This window comes from Procambarus clarkii, chromosome 93 (assembly GCF_040958095.1).
Source record: "Procambarus clarkii isolate CNS0578487 chromosome 93, FALCON_Pclarkii_2.0, whole genome shotgun sequence".
In the NCBI taxonomy this organism is placed as follows: Eukaryota; Metazoa; Arthropoda; class Malacostraca; order Decapoda; family Cambaridae; genus Procambarus; species Procambarus clarkii.
The window spans coordinates 5087326-5108487 of record NC_091242.1 but is presented as its reverse complement, the minus strand read 5'-3'; the positions used below and the strand labels follow the sequence as shown (position 1 = coordinate 5108487).

General features: G+C 39.9%; 1 protein-coding gene across 5 annotated transcripts; it reads right to left on the bottom strand.

Annotated features, from left to right (window-relative positions):
* Positions 1–1309: 1309 nt before the first annotated feature.
* LOC138359769 (solute carrier organic anion transporter family member 74D-like) lies at positions 1310–20783 on the bottom strand. 5 transcript variants are annotated; one of them, XM_069319453.1, is made up of 15 exons: positions 20190–20783; positions 15022–15213; positions 14446–14578; positions 14085–14303; positions 13584–13784; positions 12367–12507; positions 11768–12151; positions 11042–11206; positions 9927–10128; positions 8919–9057; positions 7787–7870; positions 7362–7501; positions 7155–7258; positions 6879–6980; positions 1310–2724 (listed from the first exon to the last, which is right to left on the bottom strand). In XM_069319453.1, the coding sequence occupies exons 1-15, from the start codon at positions 20781–20783 to the stop codon at positions 2630–2632; spliced, it is 2895 nt and encodes a 964-aa protein (XP_069175554.1). In that variant the 3' UTR covers positions 1310–2629. The 5 variants fall into 5 exon arrangements, 4 of the variants coding, with proteins under 4 accessions (XP_069175554.1, XP_069175557.1, XP_069175555.1 ...); XM_069319456.1 differs by lacking the exon at positions 20190–20783 and adding an exon at positions 16234–16394 and having other exon boundaries at positions 1312–2724; XM_069319454.1 differs by lacking the exon at positions 20190–20783 and adding an exon at positions 16428–16845 and having other exon boundaries at positions 1313–2724.
* Between the last annotated feature and the right edge of the window lie 379 nt (positions 20784–21162).

Sequence of the window (21162 nt, the reverse complement as noted above, 5' to 3'; positions counted from 1 at the left end):
TCAGCCTACTATTCAAGGCCCGATTTGCCTAATAAGCCAAGTTTTCCTGAATTAATATATTTACTATATTTTTTTTCTTATGAAATGATAAAGCAACCCTTTTCTCTATGTATGAGGTCAATTTTTTTTTATTGGAGTTAAAATTAACGTAGATATATGACCGAACCTAACCAACCCTACCTAACCTAACCTAACCTATATTTATCGGTAAGGTTAGGTTAGGTAGCCAAAAAAAGCTAGGTTAGGTTAGGTTAGGTAGGTTAGGTAGACGAAAAAACATTAATTCATGAAAACTTGGCTTATTAGGCAAATCGGGCCTTGAATAGTAGGCTGAGAAGTGCGTTCTGGCTATTAGGTACGACATATATATATATATATATATATATATATATATATATATATATATATATATATATATATATATATATATATATATATATATATATATATATATATATATATGTCGTACCTAATAGCCAGAACGCACTTCTCAGCCTACTATTCAAGGCCCGATTTGCCTAATAAACCAAGTTTTCATGAATTAATGTTTTTTCGTCTACCTAACCTAACCTAACCTAGCTTTTTTTGGCTACCTAACCTAACCTTACCTATAAATATAGGTTAGGTTAGGTTAGGTAGGGTTGGTTAGGTTCGGTCATATATCTACGTTAATTTTAACTCCAATAAAATAAAATTGACCTCATACATAGAGAAAAGGGTTGCTTTATCATTTCATAAGAAAAAAATTATAGTAAATATATTAATTCAGGAAAACTTGGCTTACTAGGCAAATCTGGCCTTGAATAGTAGGCTGAGAAGTGAGTTCTGGCTACTAGGTACGACATATATATATATATATATATATATATATATATATGTCGTACCTAATAGCCAGAACGCACTTCTCAGCCTACTATTCAAGGCCCGATTTGCCTAATAAGCCAAGTTTTCATGAATTAATGTTTTTTCATCTACCTAACCTACCTAACCTAACCTAACCTAGCTTTTTTTGGCTACCTAACCTAACCTTACCTATAAATATAGGTTAGGTTAGGTTAGGTAGGGTTGGTTAGGTTCGGTCATATATCTACGTTAATTTTAACTCCACTAAAAAAAAATTGACCTCATACATAGAGAAAAGGGTTGCTTTATCATTTCATAAGAAAAAAATTATAGTAAATATATTAATTCAGGAAAACTTGGCTTATTAGGCAAATCGGGCCTTAAATAGTAGGCTGAGAAGTGAGTTCTGGCTACTAGGTACGACATATATATATATATATATGTCGTACCTAGTAGCCAGAACGCACTTCTCAGCCTACTATGCAAGGCCCGATTTGCCTAATAAGCCAAGTTTTCATGAACTAATGCTTTTTCGACTACCTAACCTAGCATTTTCAGCTACCTAACCTAACCTAACCTATGAAGATAGGTTAGGTTAGGTTAGGTAGGGTTGGTTAGGTTCGGTCATGTATCTACGTTAATTTTAACTCCAATAAAAAAAATTGACCTCATACATAATGAAATGGGTAGCTTTATCATTTCATAAGAAAAAAAGTAGAGAAAATATATTAATTCAGGAAAACTTGGCTTAATAGGCAATTTGGGACTTGCATAGTAGGCTGAGAAGTGCGTTCTGGCTACTAGGTACGACATATATATATATACAAGGAGGCACATTGGGATTGTGAGGATACATAATACGGTAATTACAATCTTGTAAAGCCACTAGTACGCGCAGCGTTTAGGGCAGTAAGTAGAATATTCGTGTGTATGAAGTAGTTACAGAGCTCAAAGTATCTCATACCATTTAGTCTGAAATCAATGGTTACAGGCCAATCACAGATATAGTGTTGAGAAATATTAATTCACTGTGTCGGGGGACAGGAAGTCAGAGTGTATTCATACACGTTAGGCTTTTATTGAGGAGCGTTTCCTTTCACCTGATGCCTTTAAACAAATCCATAAGGACCATGATAAGGGTTCGAACCTTTGTGACCTGATGCTTTTATTTACCTAGCAGTAAATGGGTACCCGGGAGTTAGACAAATATTATGGGGTTGCATCCTGAGGGCAGTCAGAGTTCGACGTGGGAAGGAAAGGCTTCAATACGAGCCCAAAGTATACATATACAGAGGCTGCCTATCCCAACATCGGGAATTATATTAATACTTTGTATTGTCCACTCTCACTCCCCGCTCTCTCATACTTACAATGTCCGCCACCTACTTCCCAGACTTCCTACCCTCAAATTCATTTGAATCTATATTATCTGTATTTTGAAACTTCAGAGGGAAAAATTTGAGAATATCCCACACTTAACTACAACGATTAATCATTTCAGTATATTTTATTTTAACGAATTTATAGATTATTGCCTTTTGCAATGAAATACCACTATAATATGAAACGTCTGCAGTTTATTAGGCCAGATGTCAGTCAAAGGGGAAAAACGTCACCAATTAAGATAGTAGTCATCAGGTAAGTTGAGACCATTATATATTATGAAGTATTTATATATATTAACTATGGTAACAGTTCGGTGAACTAGACTTCTGCATTGGCTTGTGGTCATCACTGCCTTTTCTTTCGTCATACAGGTCCTGTAGGTCACTGTAGATGTACATCACTAGGTCATCTTCGTGTCCTTCTCACCATACAGGTCCAGCGTGTCACTGTAGTAGTACATCACCAGGTCACCCAACACAGACACAAACACAATCCCTAGTCAAATGAAATTCAGATCGAAATGTTACCCTATCATAAAAACAATATAGAATGTGGCTAAATATAATTTAGTAATATTTTAGGTACATGTTTTACAAACAAGAACAATTTGAAACACTCGTTAAGAAAAAAATATAAAACATGCTCTTGATGTGTTGGACAATATACATACACAGTGAATATAATATCAACACTAACCGCAGAAGAATATAATAACATCATTGACAGCCAATGGGAAGCTGGCTGTGGATATGAAAGTCATTTAGAGTGGGAAGCGGATACGAAAGTCATTTTAAAATCTAATCAATCTTGCATTCAAGTTCAAGTTCAAGTATGTTTATTGAGACAAGAAAAAATACATCTCAAAGGGATAGAGTAGCTTAGGCTATTTCTACCCCCCTCTACTTCAAGTCCCTCAAGGGGCGCACAAATTCAGTGAGTACAGATACACAAATCACAATACAACATTTAACATTGCATATTAATATAGTAAGTGTTACAATCATTGGGGCAAAATTCTTGTAGTTCCTAAGTATTCTGTCTATCATATCATTATCACACATCCAAACAATTTGAAGTGGTACACTACTTATTTCCTTATTTCTATGGTTATCCATAAGTTGACACTTTAATACATAATGGTCTTCCAAGTTCAAGTAGGTTTATTGAGACAAGTTTAAAAAAAAAAAAAAAGCTTAGGCTATTTCTACCCCTTCCCATACTTCAAGTCCCTCAAGGGGCGCACAAATTCAGTGAGTACAAATACAAGAATCCCTTGTAACATATCAGGTTAATATAGTACTATCTAAGAGTATAATAGTGTACATCCACCGCACTAGATTTTAACCCATTAACGCTCCAAGATAATATTCTCACTCTACTTTCATCCATGATTTAATAAAACTACCTTTGCCCTGTCTGTCACATTCCATGAGATACGAGATTTTCTCAGACAGACTCTCCCAACACTGTAACATTTTTGCTTTCTCCTCATTTGCACAACAGCTACTAACATCAAAGGTGATCTTATTCATATCTAATTTCTTTCTTATTTCTCTATACCGTTTTACTTTAACCTTTGTTTCAACATTTGTCACTACAGAAGGTTGAACGCTAATACTACTAGAAAGTTCATTTTCCTGACTATCCTCTATCATCAATACGTCATGTTCTTCCTTACTTTCTTCAACACACATTTCACGTCCTGTTTCACTTTCCACTTCACGTCCTATTTCACTTACTATTTCACGTCCTGTTTGACTTTCCATTTCACGTCCTGTTTGACTTTCCATTTCACGTCCTGTTTGACTTTCCATTTCACGTCCTGTTTGACTTTCCATTTCACGTCCTGTTTCACTTTCCATTTCACGTCCTGTTTGACTTTCCATTTCACGTCCTGTTTGACTTTCCATTTCACGTCCTGTTTCACTTTCCATTTCACGTCCTGTTTCACTTTCCATTTCACGTCCTGTTTCACCACCATCTTCACCCCGTCTACCCCCCATAGCTAATTTTTCTAATGCCTCAATCCTCTTTTCTAGTTTTTTTTAGATATTCCAATATTTGAGTACCAACCTCAGAGTTCACTATATTGTCCTGAACCTTGTTTCCACAAGGTTTAATTTTTTCAGCTGCATTTCCTACTTTCCCTAGGCTCGCCTTAATTGTCTCCGTTCCTTTCTCCCACACATTGTTCATAGGCGCTGTCATTGGCTTCCAGCTGTTTCCTCCATGTTCCTGCTGCACAATCTTTCCTTCCTTCGAGGATACATCTATCCTGCTTGTAGCACCCGTCCTCGAGTCTCTCAGATGAGGCTTCATGCGACATAGATAGGAACCAGCATTGTGGCTGCCTCGACAATTGCAACAAGATGGGACGATTTTTTCACCGTTTTTAATCTTGACTCTACACTCTCGAGAGTCGTGTTTCTTACCACAGTACCGACACCTGGAGTCAAACTGGCATTTCCAAGCCATATGTCCCCAACGAGAACACTTCATGCATAATATGGGCTCCTCAATGTATTTTACAACTTTCCTGTAGCCTAGTCCTTGCACAAAAATTCTTTCTGGAGCCTCACCCTTTATCAAGGCAACAACCTGGCTTTGTTTTTCACCACGAACACTGTTCCTCTTTGCCCAAACAACACTATCATTGTTGAGCAATAGATAATCAGGATCCAAATAAGTTGGATACTTAAACACTATGACCTTGGTGTACATCATACCTTTTTCCGGAGTAACCATCACAATATTCTCAAACCCATCCTTCGTTAGGTGTTCCACGGCCTCTTCTGTCCCAACTGTTATATAGGGCCGGTGAAGACCCTCCTTGAACAGTGGTTCATATTCAAAAAACTCCTTAGCCAAACGAACCGTCCACTCCAGCTTTTGATGGAAATTCAGTTGACATGCTGTAGGGAACAACAGCCTCTTCCTTCCATTAGTCTGCATCTCCCGCGTCCTGCTGAGAATGTCTTCATTTTTTGGTCTCTTTGTTATTTCCTCCTCACTGTCTTCGTCTCGCTGTCTTTGAATATTTCTCCGTTTATATCTGTTTACTACTGCTTGATACGGCCTAGTATCATCCTGTCTGCCATCCCAACTGTCACACTCTCCAGGCCCAGTACAGGATCTTCCATCACCTAGGCAGACCGCCTCAGCCATTTCCTCGATACACAAAGGCACTGTATCACTGCAACAGTCGAGAACAAATTCACAACATCTAGCTGCAGCAGCCACGTGCAAACAAGAAGATGCGGAGCAACACGTCCTCCTCGCATCATGCAGCAGACCGCACTGTGAATCTTGCATTACAGCCATATTTCGCTTGTAGTAGATATTTCAATTTCTTTCTTTATTATGCACCCCATACCCATCCCGTGGGCGGTGGTGTAAAGGATTACAGAGGCACATAATCGGTTCAGGAACTGAACCCTCTAGTTCGTTTAGCTAAGCAAGTACAAATATTTGACGCTAGTTACAAAATTATCAATGTTGTATACACATGTACACACCCTCATACATACATGTACATATATATATACGTATACACATATACATACACATACATATCTAATCACCCACACAATTACACACATCAATAATCTTTGTCTTGTAGTAGATAGTAACCGTATAGGGGGGGTACCCAGCTGCGTCCAGTTCTCTCCCCCTCTTTCCCTTCTCTCCTATCTTTCTCGCCTTTCTTCCATTATCCACCTTTTTCACCCTCTGCGTCTTTCTCCCCCTTCTCTCACCCTCTGATGTATCTTCCCTTCTGCACCTTTTCCCCCCTTCTCCCCAATACCTCCTATCTCTTACCTCTCCCCCTGCTATCCTTCCCTCTAGTAAAAAAAAATCCCCCCCCCCTCTCTTCCTTCTCTCTATGAAAACTAATGCTGTATAACGAAACAATTAAACTTCTAAGCAAGTCTACGGACAACACTACCAGTATTCAATACTTGTCTTTATGAATATCACATGGGTGGGTAGGTTAGATGCCGATATTTCTTGTAGCACTGGAGGCTACCCCAACTGCCCTATGACATTCCCACATTCTTCATGTGTGAAAGTTGGGTGAGGCCAGTCCCAAGAGTCTGGCCTCCAACATTGAAGAGACAGGACATTATCTTATAGATATAGATAGCTGTGATGAAAGTGAAAGATATGTAGCCTAAGCTCATAAACAGCACCATTTCCGATACTTATTATTATCCAATACTGAAAATTAGGTTAGGTATCACCTAAAAATGACTTGGCTCCAATGTGTAACATTATGTGTAACAAATACAATCATTTATTATATAATAAATTATTATATTTGCAATACATAGCAGTTACGGTGCAAACTGTGTTCTGTTACTAGCTCTCATAATTAAATATAAGTGTGTAGATAAACGATGAAAACCAATGTCAAATAACAACCGTTTTGATTAAGACCTTTTGTGCTCTCTAATCCTTTTTGCGAGGATGAGTGGGGAGTGTACAATAAACTACCGCTTACAGGATGAATACGGGATGCGCAATAAACTTTCAATGAATGAAATGAAATCCAATGCGGCAATGAGAGAGCTTGTGAGAGAGCCAACCACTACATCATTGGGTGCCACTGGTACAGAAAGGTGGATATACACACGTTTAATATCACTAACCTGCAGGTACCAAATGGGTTATTACCCTCAATTTATTCAAATCATAGAGCCAGCAATTGCCTGATTTGCCACAGGAGATGTTCCATATAACACACGAGGAGTCTGCAGGCAAAAATATTTACTTAATTGATTCTAAGTAGCCAGATCAAGCTGTAAGAAAACCTTGCTGTATAAAAATTATTATCATGATTGAGTGAATTAATATGCCAGGATGAATCCATGATATGCATAAGACAAGGCAAACGATCTGAGTAACAAAAATAAATTAATACACACCTATAATGGCGCCCATGATGACAGGTGCAGGAATAAAGCCAAACAGAGCTAAAGATACCTCCAATATACCGATTCCTAAGCCTTTGTCCTCGTCTGCCACAGCTCTGTACGGAAAAGTATATTTTATGTAATTTTACAGCCTAATGCAAAAGGTACAGTGTTATCACTATGTCTGCAATTTGACAAAAAATGATCATCAAAACATGCCTCAGGTGGGCGAGAACGCTACCAATTTTCCCCAGTGAAAAAGCGCCATCCATAAAGATCTGGATCATGATGTAATAGATGAACGTGTTGCAAGAGTCTGGGCAGTAGCCTTGCATTGCAGACCCCCATCTTGTCTCAATCTGCAACGTAATTGGGTCATTGGTGAGATTTTTGCTTCATTTATCTAATAGTAACATCGACTCATTCTCAGGCTAAGCTCGCCCAAGCTATCCCCAAAGGCTCATTTGTAAATTTTGTCCTACTGTATAATCAAACTTTTTCTCAAATAAGCGACATTATTATATATTAAAGTTTTGATTACTACTAAGCCTAGGGTAGATTAGATCAAGTGTTTTGGTTCTAATGACAATTATTTTTATTTATCGATAATAACAAATTAGTTTAAGTGCCGACGTCAGGCCTACCTGAGGTAAGATGGGTGTTTCTTGGAGCGGGCCGTTGTCGTCTGTGGCCATGTTGCTTTCGATGCACCGGCAGTCACTGTATACCTGTTCACAAGAACAAGACACGTTGTATACCTGTCTACAAGAACAGGGCACTATACACTTACCTACAAGATAATTTTTTTATTAAATAATACACAATATAAAGATCATATTTACATCAATTTTCAAGGGAAAATACTACATTTATATATATTTTATATAATTATTAGTAAACCAATTTTTCATATCATCACCAAGCATGAGCCGTAATCCCCAAATGTTATACGTGATCCTGCCTCGCAAGAACTTCAATATTCTGTCTACTGAGTAACCCTCCTGCCTGCCTATCCACACACAAAAAATGTAATCAGAGAGTAGCATAATTATTGTACTCTTAAAGATCTCACTGAGAATGAGTTGGTGAGTTTCCGGGTCAATTTTTCTCCTAGATTTCCCTATTGTAGGAGCTGTGGGTGCCATTACAGGATCAATTTCCCCAATTTAGGTTGTTCCTCTCTGTTTCAATCAAGTTGTTTATTTATGTTTATTGTGGAATCTGACGTTTATCTTTCAATGTCCAGTGGTGGTTTTGTAATTAGTGCCTGCTATACTGAACGTGATTCATTATTGCAGATAGTTTTGATTCACCTCGTCAGTAAATAAATAATTCAAGGATTTAAAAATAAATAAATAATTCAAGGATTTAAAAATAATTCTCTTTCACATGTTCAAAAAAATATCAAATTATTTCATCCAAAATCTTTGACAAAGATCCAACTTTGCCCACTGTAGTGTTTCGTTACCACACATATAGACTATTGGATGGGTTTGGAATGCATAACCAAAAACGTCAATCTCTAGCAGGAGGGAATAACAATATCAAACAGTGTGTATTTGAAGTTACTAGTGATTCATGATTAGATAATATATTTATTTGCATTTGACAGGAATGTATTCACCAGTCAACCCTTCGCACGGGAACTGTGTAAACATTTTAATAATTTACCTAAAATTAAACAAACGGAACTCCCTAACTTTGTGTTAGGGCAAACAATCATATATCCGTCAAATTCCATGGTAATTATATGTTGAGTGAACAATTATCGCGTACATTGTCGCTAACGGAGGTGTTGACGCTGGAGCAGCCGGCGTAGCACGGGGAATAGTAGACGGTGGAGAGGTCTTCTGCACACACCGGCGAGAACCTCTCTGAGCACCCACACTCACTCCAGCACGGTTCACCATCCGACCTGTCACATACACCCAGAGAGTTTTACTGTGGACTCCGTAATCATCCTGTGGGAGGTTCATTAGTGTTTACCCTATTAAACTTTAAAATTTTACTAATTTACTGTGTATGTTCTATAGTTGCTTTACTAAAATATTTCTTTTTGTTTCCCCTGCTGTATTAATGTTAAAAACCCATTCTGTATTGTTGGTAGAACTACAGATTCCATAATGTAATAGTCTGTGCCTGGTATTGTTAAATGTCACCTTTAAATATTGTATATAATTTTTTATAGTGAACATTCTCACATATGTTAGTTGACTTCATTAAGTGTTTACCCAATTCTACTTTTAAATAATTTTTTATCTATTTTGTTCTAAATTTTGCCTGAAACGCTTTGCATAGTGGTGACTTCATTTGTATGTGGGCGCTAGCGGAAAGATTACATATTACTCTTAAATTCATGTCAGTAAAGCTCCAGAATAAACTTATCTGCCTGTAAACTCGTACTTGGTGTTCTTCATCACCACGGTAACTTTAATTGTAGAGCTGCAAATATGTTGATTAACTGTTCTGCAGTTATAATAATATCCATATAACACAGCAATAAGCTTATTGTGCTATATTATGGCAATTACCTTTATCTAATGACTCTTAAATGTTAATTACCCAGGTTTTCGGTTAAGACGGTGAACCATTCGGTACTGAGCGCAATTCGAATTTTTAGACAACAAATAGAGAAACTAAAATGACATACAAATCATATGGTGCAATAATTAGTTTTGCTTAACTTATTATGCATAATGGGCTCAGAAACTTTAAAATTTATTTATATAGACATGTAAAGTTTGTACTGGTTGGAGAAGACGATCTGCAAAATTTGCCACTTACTCATTAAGAAAGCGCATGTTGGTTGGGGTGATAATAGTGACCTCGGGGCAGCCGATGAACATGAGGCAGAGGTAACAGACGCAGGTGAGGAGCGTGGAGAACACGTTGTAGCCTATCACAAGCTTGGCTCGGGGACGAACCCAGCGCAGCACCACTGCACTCACTACCGTCCCTAGCGTAGTGGCCACCATGGTCGCCATCCCTGCCAACATGCACCATCATAGGTACTCATACTATGCTACCAAACTGTACATGAAGATAATGTACACCGTACGTGAAGCAGAAGGCACATATACGTAATTGAATGCAAAATTGAACACCCCAAAATTTTCCTGAATTTACCTGAGTGATTATCTCTCTACTTAGTTCGAGAAATACAAGAAGTCTACGGCTTGTCAAAGGTCCCCCCATTTATCCTAATGATTTTATCCAACTGTAATTTTAATTGCAGCAGTATTTTGGCATTTATACAGCAAAGGCGGATAGGCGGTTCCATGGGTTTATAACCCTATGGGTGAAAAAACATCTCTTGTTTTCTATCCTACATTGTGGCTTGTTGAGCTTAAAACCGTTGCTCCTTGTTTGTATTACATATTTTAAATATAGGATATTAATATTTTTGTTTTGAACATGTTCCCAGCAGGGGCGAGACACAGGCGCGTAGTACAGGGAACGGTATGAGATACCTACTAAACGTCTCCTCCTGGGGTAGCTTACTGTCTATTTTTTTTTTTAATGGACCCGTTGATTAGCTTCCACTGGTTCTTTCACAGGCGTTTATGTACTGCTTCTTTCTAGAAGTTGAAATCTAAAATCTGAGAGATACCTTCCAGTGTTTAGGAAAGTGTGTTTTAAGAGTAATTACTGCCCACCATACATATCACGGTATGTAAGCCACACTACTCAAGCTACAGTATAGGAGCCACATTCCTCAATCCAAACTCCATAAGCCACAGTATGGGAGTCACAGCATGTAACACCAACCCATGCATTATAGGTAAGTCACAGCCTAAATAGATCCTAGAATTCCCAGTATATAACAGTACGCTAGACACAGCATGCATCGCAGTATGCTTACCACAGCATAACTATCAATCTAAATAACCACGGCTCACCTGTGTAGTAGCTGGCGTCCGCGGCTGTCTTCTTAAACTGGTGTTCCAGGTACTTCGGCTGGAAGATTTTGTACCCTGAGGTGGCCAGGACGGTCAGGGTCACGTTGAAGAGGTTACCTGTATATATCCGGTTCCTCAACAGTCTTCTCAGACGTCTCGGCAGGTCTGCAAGGCAGAGGGGGAGGTTACTTGCTGTGTATGGGGGTGAGGGGAGGCTACTAGCTGTGTATGGGGTGAGGGGAGGTTACTAGCTGTGAATGGGATGAGGGGAAGTTACTAGCTGTGTAGGGAGTTACTAGCCACGTTAGGGGACATTATTAGCTGTGTGGTGGTGAGCATGTTATTATTTGCGGGAAAATTATTCACCAAAGCTTCCCTTATCCCTCAACCGGCTCTAAGTCAGTTTGCCTCCTGTAACATTGTCGTACTCATCAAGGTGATATAAACTTCACCAGATCTTCCCTCGCCATCCCTCTACCTTCACCACCCCTAACAGTCACCAGCTCACACCCCAACCCTGTCTCTCTCTCTTTCTCTCTCTTTAGCACCCTGCCTTTCATCAATAATTTTTTTTTATTCAATAATCCATCGAGCTATGGATTTCGTCTATCTTTTATTTGTTACCTTTTCATTGTTTTATAATTTCTCCTAACCCACCATCCATTACCCATCACCTTCACACATTACACATCATCCTCACCTATTAACTCAAAATACCACGCTTACTTTTCAACGATGTCTCGTTCGTTTTCGCAGTAGATGCAACGAACACAGCCTCGTCCTCCCGTAGTGGCCTAGTCTGCATCATCTCATCCTCCTGTAGTCGCCTAGCCTGCATCATCCCGTCCTCGTGCAGGGGCCTAGCCTGCATCATCCCGTCCTCCTGTAGTGCACCGTCCTCGTGAATCGTCCCATCCTGCAGTATAGTCGTGCTTACCTGCAACATCCTACCCTTCAGCACCGCTCCAGCCTCCCTCGTCCCCCTATCCTGGTCCAGCCTCCTGTTGAGGGTCCTCTTAGCCTCCCTCCTGAGGGTGGCGGGCAGCTTGCGAGGGAAGAGGACCATCGTGCACCCCAGCGGCATCAGGGACCCGCCGATGATCAGGAACCCTGAGGAGGCCCCACAGACGACACATCATTACGCTTTTGTTTTTGTGTTATCTAGGTGTATCATCATAATAGCTATGTTAATCATCCTATTATATTATGTACAAATGATTTGTAATTTCTCTATTATCAGTAATAAAATATTAAAGACATTAATTTTGTATATCATAATAATTACTAATTATGTCACATTTTCGATTAATATTGCGTTTGTTTACCTATCCACCAGGCGCCTAGCCACCTGGGATCGTCATGAGAAAGGCTGGGCTGGATGGTGGGATTGATCCAGAAGCTCAAGCACTTGCCTCCCAGCATAAAGCCCAGCACTGGTCCTAGCGTCCTCAGCAAGAGGTAGATAGCTGTGTGTACCGTTGTTGAGACAGGGTGAATACAGGTACTGATGTTGGTTACTGGTAATGCTATCACTAATGCCATACACCACAACTACCACTACTCTTACTGCTACTACCACAATCACCACTATTCTTACAAAGTAAAAAAAAAAGGTGAAAAGTATATCGTAGCAAGGTTTTATATCAACAATATAAATTGACAGAGGTGATTACACTGATAAAGATGAAGTACTTAATTAGTCCTACGTACTAATATTGGGGAAGTGGGTAGTACAAGATACAGTGTGAGTTTGAAGCACAAGATAGGAAACTATGAGGATATAATTAGGTACTTTTTGGTTTAACTTTTGAACAAGGTATAGGTTAGAACATTTTTTAATTCATCAGGGAGTGAGTTCCAAAGACTGGGCCCTTTTATTTGCACGGAGTGTGCACAGATTTAGCCTGACTCCGGGGATATCAAAAATATATTTATTTCTGGTGTGGTGGTCATGAGTTCTATTACACCTATCAAGGAAAAGTTGCAGATCAAGATTAACATTTAGGAACATGGTTGTGTACATGTAGATAGCAAATGAGAATGTGTGGAGTGTATGTTAAGCATGTTAAGGGATTTAAACAGAGGGGCTGTGTGTTGTCTGAGAACAGAGTTTATTATAGTTCTAATAGCAGATTTTTGCTGTGATGATAGGCTTGAGGTAATTTGAAGTGGTTGAACCCCGTGCACAGATACCGTATATAGGATAGGGATAGATTAGTACGTAGTATAATGAAAGGAGAGCAGAGTGGGGAACATAATATCTGATTTTAGAAAATATACCGACCATTTTTGAGACTTTGTTTGGGATGAGTTGTCAACAACGAAAGTATTTGAGAGAACAGCCTAGTATCACAATAACAATAATAATAAAAATACTACACAAGGGATATATGTATTCAGAGGTATACCTCTCGGTGTATATACACTTTAGCTCTGGACTGTTTAGGACTAAAGTATATTTGCTGGTTCTTTCGGGGGTCTTTGAGTTTGATGACCCTCCAGAGGGTGATGGGCCTTAAGCACACCACCAATCAATACTCACAGTAGTAGAAGGCGGTGGTCTTCTTGTTGATGTTGTCGTCGACGTAGCTGATGCCAACGGTGAAGAAGATGGTCATGGAGATGCCGACGATGAACTGGGAGACGAAGAGCAGGATGATGGGGCCTAAGTAAGGCTTCCCCTCCCCTTGTTCGCTTATCTCCTCACACACCTCCTCCCACTGTGACAAGCACAGCTCCTCGTCTGCAACACAATCACAGCCATGTTCATACACATTTAATTTTAGTTATTTGTATACAGCCCTGTAGCACAGTGCTGTATGTCTTAACTTACACTTGAAATTTAATGCTTTGATATAAGAATGTAATTTAAACTTTGTTTATCTTTATTCATACCATACAGCCCCGCTTCTATGCCAGATAAGTCCACTACGGGCTCACCATAGCCCGTGCTACTTGGATTTTTTTATTCTGAGTAGCTGAATTAGCAACAATAACTTTCTTCACACACACACACCAAACACAGATACAGCGCGTCACTTACTTGTCCCAGGTTGCGCAGTATCGTTAAGGCTAGCTGTGGTGAGGTAGTGGTGGGTGTCGGTACCATATATAAAGTGTGGGAGGGTGGCCATGAAGCTGGAGATGGCTGTGAGAGCGATTCCTACACCCAGCCAGCGGGGACGATGACCTGCGTTGCCGTAGTAACCCAGGAAGATGGCCAACATCACCACCGAGATGTCGTTCCCAGCCAGCATGATCCCTGAAACAGTCATGAACAATCACTCACATGGGGGGACACTCACTCCAATGAGAGGGACAATCACTCACATGGGGGCGGGGGGACAATCAGACCTTCGTAAGACTGGAGAAGACGACCATAGAACCCTATAGAGGTGACGTACCAGTCTGTTTGCTGGTGAGTTGGAACCTCTTCTCTATGGTGGAGATGACTGCAACGGTGTAGCTGAAGAACATGCCCTGCACGATGGCGCTCAGAGAGAACACCACGATCAAGCACTCCTTCAGCGCCAGCCTCTGCATACACACACAGTAAAGAAAGTGAGTGAATAAAAATAAACATTTTGATAAAAAGATGCATTAGGCTTTAAATGATATTTGTGTCCACGGGAGACTGACCCACACGATGACTAGGAAGGTGCCCTAATGAACATTGGTCTGCGTCCTCGACTCGCGACCGAAGAATCCAGGTTCAATCCTGGTTAGGCTATGTGGCCAAACATAACCCGAATGCACTCGGGCATGGGGGTTGAATGAGTTTATAAACACTCTCCCATGCTTTCGTAATGTGGTAGTGGTACAGCACTCAACGTCGCATGTGGAGGATATAGTCCCAGCAAGGTCATTTGGAATTTTCAAGTATATACAATAGTGTACATACAATATTGTATACAATACAATGCAGTCTGTGTACAATTCAGGCTTATCATTATATACTCCTGAATGTACAGTGATCTCACCTGCAGCCATCTTGCCCTACAGGGACCTAGACCACACTCAGTGTCCTTGAGGTCCTGCTCGGTGAACTTCCATTGTATCTCTGCCAACTCTTGTCTCCTGGAGCCTAGCAGTTGGTCACACTGTCCTGGTGTTCCCTCCTCGATGGCGCCAACCGACTCCTCGTCCTCCCCAGCCATCACTTTTGTTTTGGTCTGAAAATACGTATCATTTTAAGAATAATTGGCAAGATAGCTGAGGGCGGAAGATTGGAACTATATATTGCTTTACTTTATAGTAACCGTTGTGAATGACTACATTTTATAGGGTAATATCTTCTGATCTTTGGTTAAAACAACATTTAGGAGTTGGCTGCACTATTTCACTGACCCATTTCTCTCAGCATTGAATAAAATCTTGTTCAGCAATGTTCACAGTAGGCTTACCTGATAGAAATGGAATGCTATTTAGCTGAGATAAGAGCGGTTGCTAACTGAGACAGTCAAATTTGACGGAGATAACCATTTTTTGAGGATTCGAGGTAAGTATGTTGTGGTATGGGTTCGGAGTGCCGTAGGCGAAGTGTAGCCGGACATGATTCATTAGACATGCAGGTGGTACCCAACTCACCTACCTACAGGCAACTCCACGCTTACACATATCGCGCTCAAGGCAAGTAATTCACTCTCTTGAATTGTAAGTTTTGTTGGTACTGTAACACGTTCTGTCTCAACATTGTTACTAGTACTGTCAACACGCTCTTTCTCAACATTCTTGAGACAGTGCAATATATTAATTAATACTAAAGTTTGGGTAGCTTTCATATTGCTATATTTCAGTTTTAGTTTCATGTTTTCCTAATGATTAGAGACTATTTGATATACATGAAAAAGTATTGCATGTTTTGAAAGATTTGTTTCGCAAAATATTGACTAATACCGAGACGTAAGTATTTGTGGGTCCTACGATAACCTGATCAAACATTCTATCTTCTCACACTTTGTTGATACACAATCCTCTTGATTGTGATCAATTCACAATCAATACATTTTGTTTACTTAAAGGAATACTTGGATCCAGTTCCTGAAGCCAATGTGTGCTTCTGTAACCCTTCTCACAGGATGGGTATGGAATGCTTCTGTAACCCTTCTCACAGGATGGGTATGGAATGCTTCTGTAACCCTTCTCACAGGATGGGTATGGAATGCTTCTGTAACCCTTTCACCACCACTCACAGGATGGGTCTGGAGTGCTTCTGTAACTCTTTCACCACCACTCACAGGATGGGTCTGGGGTGCTTCTGTAACCCTTTCACCGTCACTCACAGAATGGGTCTGAGGTGGCTCTGTAACCCTTACACTACCACCTAAAACATGGGTAAGAGGAGCAAAACAAATATTTCACTTATCATCATTACGCCAAAACATACCTCCGCAATTGCCTTGATCAAATTCAGACCTCGTTGTGAGGGTTTTTCTCGTCGTTACGTCAACAGTGTAGAGTGCAGTCTGACACAAACATCGTCACTGGGAGATGACACAAACATCGTCACTGGGAGATGACACAAACATCGTCACTGGGAGATGACACAAACATCGTCACTGGGAGATGACACAAACATCGTCACTGGGAGATGACACAAACATCGTCACTGGGAGATGACACAAACATCGTCACTGGGAGATGACACAAACATCGTCACTGGGAGATGACACAAACAATCTCACTGGGAGATGCTGTTGCTATCGTGAGGTTGGAACGTGATATATTGCAACAACCTGTCACAAATATGCAGAGCTCTGGCAGTTGGAGAGCCTCTGCAACAGGTGACTGGTTGCATGCAACACACACGCACAACTGCAGTGAGCCACCACAACCATTCATCCTCCTGTTAACCTCTCATGACACTGCAAGTCCTACATCTCCCAGCTATTTCATGTATTTACTTTAACAACTTCAAAATGAAAGAGTGTAATTAATTGTAATTAATTTTTGTCAATAAAGATGTTAATAATAATAAATGTACTACTTCGTACACTCACGAATCTTAGAAGATATTCTTGTGCTCTTCCCAGAGTTTGCTAGTGCAGGCTAGACTTACATCTGATCATATTTCTGATGCCATGTACTTTTACCTGAATTTACCTGAGGGTTTACTAATACCAGTGGCCTCGACGAGGCCAGGAAGCCGGTGGCTTGTCAAAGGTCCCTCCGAATGTGGCAAACCATCCTCTGAGATGAGGATATTATACATGAACTCATAGTAAGCTCTTAATCTGCAGTTTGTAATCCCTCATATAGAACAGAGTAGCATCACATTATAATTTCTGTGTGTACCTAAATCTGTTAATTGAAAAAAATATTATTTAGCTCTTAAAAATTCCCTACATCCTAATGAGTATCTAATGAATCGAAGGAATTCATCTGCCATCTGTTGGCAACAAAAGTTAACAGTCAAGAGCGATTGTTTAGTGCACTTTTTTATTTAATTTTTATTAACAAGCTTAGGTGATCACCTATTATATATAAAAGTCTATTTAAAATGATCCTCTCCATCATTTTACAAAAACACGAGGTTAAAGACATAGGTCTATACTCTCCATTGGCTTTAGGGATAGGGATGATCATAGCTTTTTTCCATTTACTGGGAATACTGCCCTCTTTATAACTAATATTAAAGAGGTCTAAAAGTGGGCTTTTCGTCATAATGGCAAGTTCATTAAGTATTTCATAAGTTACTCCATCCTCCCCAGGTGCGGTAGATTTCCCAACTTTAATCGCCGTTATTAGTTCTTCTCTGGTAATACCTGTGCAAGTGACATCACCACTGTTACCTGCTATAAGTATAAAATCCTTTCTTAGATCTTTCCAAGAATCTAATGACTCTCTCGTTACAGCGGGTAATGAACTAAGTTTGGCAGCTTCCGCCCATTTATTTACGAGCCCATTTGCAATTCCTTGCGGGTCTGGATGTGCAACAAAATTATGCTTTTTACCCCTTATTTTATTTACGTCTTGCCAGATTTCCTTCAAGTTTCTGTTACTCCCAACTTTCTCTGTAAATTCCTGCCAATACTTGCTCCTAATTTCCTTTCTCTTCTCCCCACACAGCCTAGCAACTGCCAGTAAAGCATTCTTCCCTTCCTCAGTCCTACCATTCCTATTCCAATCCCTGTGAGCTCTCCTCATTGTCACTGTCCACCCCTTAAGCATCTTGTCATGTGTATAATTTTCTTTTCTGGGGGGATGCCTTTTTATACTAGATGGTTTCCTGTTCAATGTTGCATTAAATACATCTACCTCCTTAATTAAATCTTCATAAAATGCTTCTGCCGAAACTGGCTTATAAGTATCATACCAAGACTTAATATGGCCAACAAGACCCCTTAATTCTCCCTCATTAAACTTTAACCTTTTCCTCTGAAGGCAGGCATGCTTTTTATCTAGTTTAAGCTGTATTTGTAATGCAAAATGATCACTTAGCATATCATCCACAGTAAGACAATTCCCCTCTATGCCCTCAGCATTTATCAAATAAGCATAATCTAATCTCCCTCCCCTCAAATGAGTAGGAGAGGGCTCGCCCAGCAGTTGAACATCTTCATGTTCCTGCAAAAACTGGTACCATCTGCAACCATTCCTATTTGCTTTACCCCTTGATCCTAAAGCTGGATGTCTGGCATTAAAATCCCCTACCACAAGTGTATCTTCAGAAAAGAAGGAATCTGGCAAGTATCTTAAAACACGGGAGCTATCAGAGATGTACAGATTAATTAAATTTAACTCTCGGTCCTTTAATTGTATCCGCAAGCTAATACTTTCAATACCTCTTTATCTCTGAGGGATTCCAGTTATCTCGGCAGGTATGGTACTTTTGACATAACATGAGACCCCCCTAGTTCCTCCATCAGCATATAAGTGAAAACCTCTATAGCCATTTAGCCTCAGAATGCTACCATCCCTATCCCCAGTTTCCTGGAGTGCTACTATGTCAATATCCTCTCTAAGAGTATAATAGTGTACATCCACCGCTCTAGTTTTTAATCCATTAACGTTCCAAGATAATATTCTCAATTTACTTTCATCCATGATTAATAATAAAACTACCTTTGCCCTGTCCGTCACATTCCATGAGATACGAGAATACCTTAGAAACTTCCTTCCAACACCGTAACATTTTTTTCTTTCTCCTCACTTTCACAACTACTACTAACATCGAAGGTAATATTATTCATATCTATTTTCTTTGTTATTTCTGTAACCCGTTTTACTTTAAACGTTCTTTCAACATTTGTCACAACAGGAGGTTGAACACCGCTAACACTACTAGAAAGTGTATTCTCCTGACTATCCTCTATCATCGTTACGTCATGCACATCATTACTTTCTTCTACGCACGTTTCACTTTCCATTTCACGTCCTGTTACACTTTCAATAACACGTCCTGTTTCACCCCGTCTACCTTCCATAGCCAATTTTTCCAATGCCTCAATCCTCTTATCTAGTTTTTTTAGATACTCCAAAATTTGATTACCAACCTCAGAGGTGACCATATTGTCCTGAACCTTGTCGTCACAAGGTTTCAGTTTTTCCACTGCATGATGTACTTTCCCTAAGCTCGCCTTTACTTTCTCCGTCCCTTTTTCCCACACATTGATCATAGGGGCTGTCGTTGGCTTCCAACTGTTTCCTCCATGTTCCTCTTGCACAATCTTTCCTTGCTGCGAGGATACATCTATCCTGCTTGTAGGACCCGTCCTAGTCTCTTTCAGATGAGGCTTCATGGGGCATAGAGAGGAACCAGCATTGTGGCTGCCTCGACAGTTGCAACAAAATGGGATGATTTTTTCACTTCTTTCAATCTTGACTCTACACTCTCGCGAGTCGTGTTTTTTCCCACAATACCGACACCTGGGGTCAAACTGGCATTTCCATGCCATATGTCCCCAACGTGAACACTTCATGCACAGTATGGGCTCCTCAACGTATTTTGCAACGTTCCTATAGCCTAGTCCTTGCACAAAAATTTTCTCCGGCGCCTCACCCTTTACCAAGGCAACAACCTGACTTTGTTTGTCACCACGAACACTGTTCCTCTTTGCCCAGACAACATTATCATTGTTAAGAAGAAGACAGTCAGGATCTAAATAAGTTGGAAACTTGAAAACTATGATCTTTGTGTGCAACATACCTTAACCATCACTACATTTTCAAAACCAACCGTCGTGAGGCGTTCCACGGCCTGTTCAGTCCCAACTGCTATGTAGGGCCGGTGAAGACCCTCCTTGAAGAGTGGTTCGTATTCCAAACATTCTTTAGCTAGACGTACCGTCCACTCTAGCTTTTGGTGGAAATTCAATTGGCATGTTGTAGGGAACAACAGCCTCTTCCTTCTATTAAATTGCTTGTCTTGAGTCTTGCTGAGTAGGGTCTCATTCTTTGATCTCTTTGTAATTTCATCGTCACTCTCACTGTCTCGCTGTCTGTTATTATTTCTCCGTTTCTTTCTGTTCACTACTACTTCAAACGGTCTGTTATCATCTTGTCTGTCCTCCTCACTACCACTTAGCCATACCGCCTCAGCCATTTCTTCGACGCTGTCAACAATCGAGAACAAATTCACAATATCCTGTATCACCACGTGCAAAAACGAAGAGTGTGGGGCAATACTCCACCTCCCACCAATCAGCAGACGCCAAGAGCGCCAACCTTGCGACCGCACACGACCGTGGTCCGGACACAACTGTAAGCCATACAACTTTACCTTTGTAATCCTTGCTGTCATCTTATATCATGGTTGTTATACTAAACACATAGTTTATAGCATTATACCGTGCAAAAATCCTCAAATTATGCTACAATGTACCTGTAGATTGCCCTTAAATTTACTTTAATGTACCTACTAATCCTGTCAAATTTCTTATACAATGTATTTTGTACACTTTCTTACAATGCATTTTTATACTTTCTTACAATGTATTTTTATACTTTCTTACAAAGTACCTGTAATTTTTTTATTTTTTTTTATTTTTTTTTGCTAGAAATTACCTTCTTAAAATTATCTGTTAGATTAAGGATCTTCCCGAAACGCTATACGTGCTAGTGGCTTTACAGGAATGTAAAACTTCAATGCTCTGTATTTTCATAAACCCGATGTACCTTCT

Coding starts and splice junctions, on each gene's coding strand:
- LOC138359769 (XM_069319453.1), bottom strand. CDS start 20,783: ATGACAGCAAGGATTACAAAGGTAAAGTTGTATGGCTTACAGTTGTGT. Junction 12,508..13,583: donor GACCACCGCCTTCTACTACT/GTGAGTATTGAT, acceptor CGGTACACACAG/CTATCTACCTCTTGCTGAGG. Junction 11,207..11,767: donor GAACGAGACATCGTTGAAAA/GTAAGCGTGGTA, acceptor TCTGCCTTGCAG/ACCTGCCGAGACGTCTGAGA.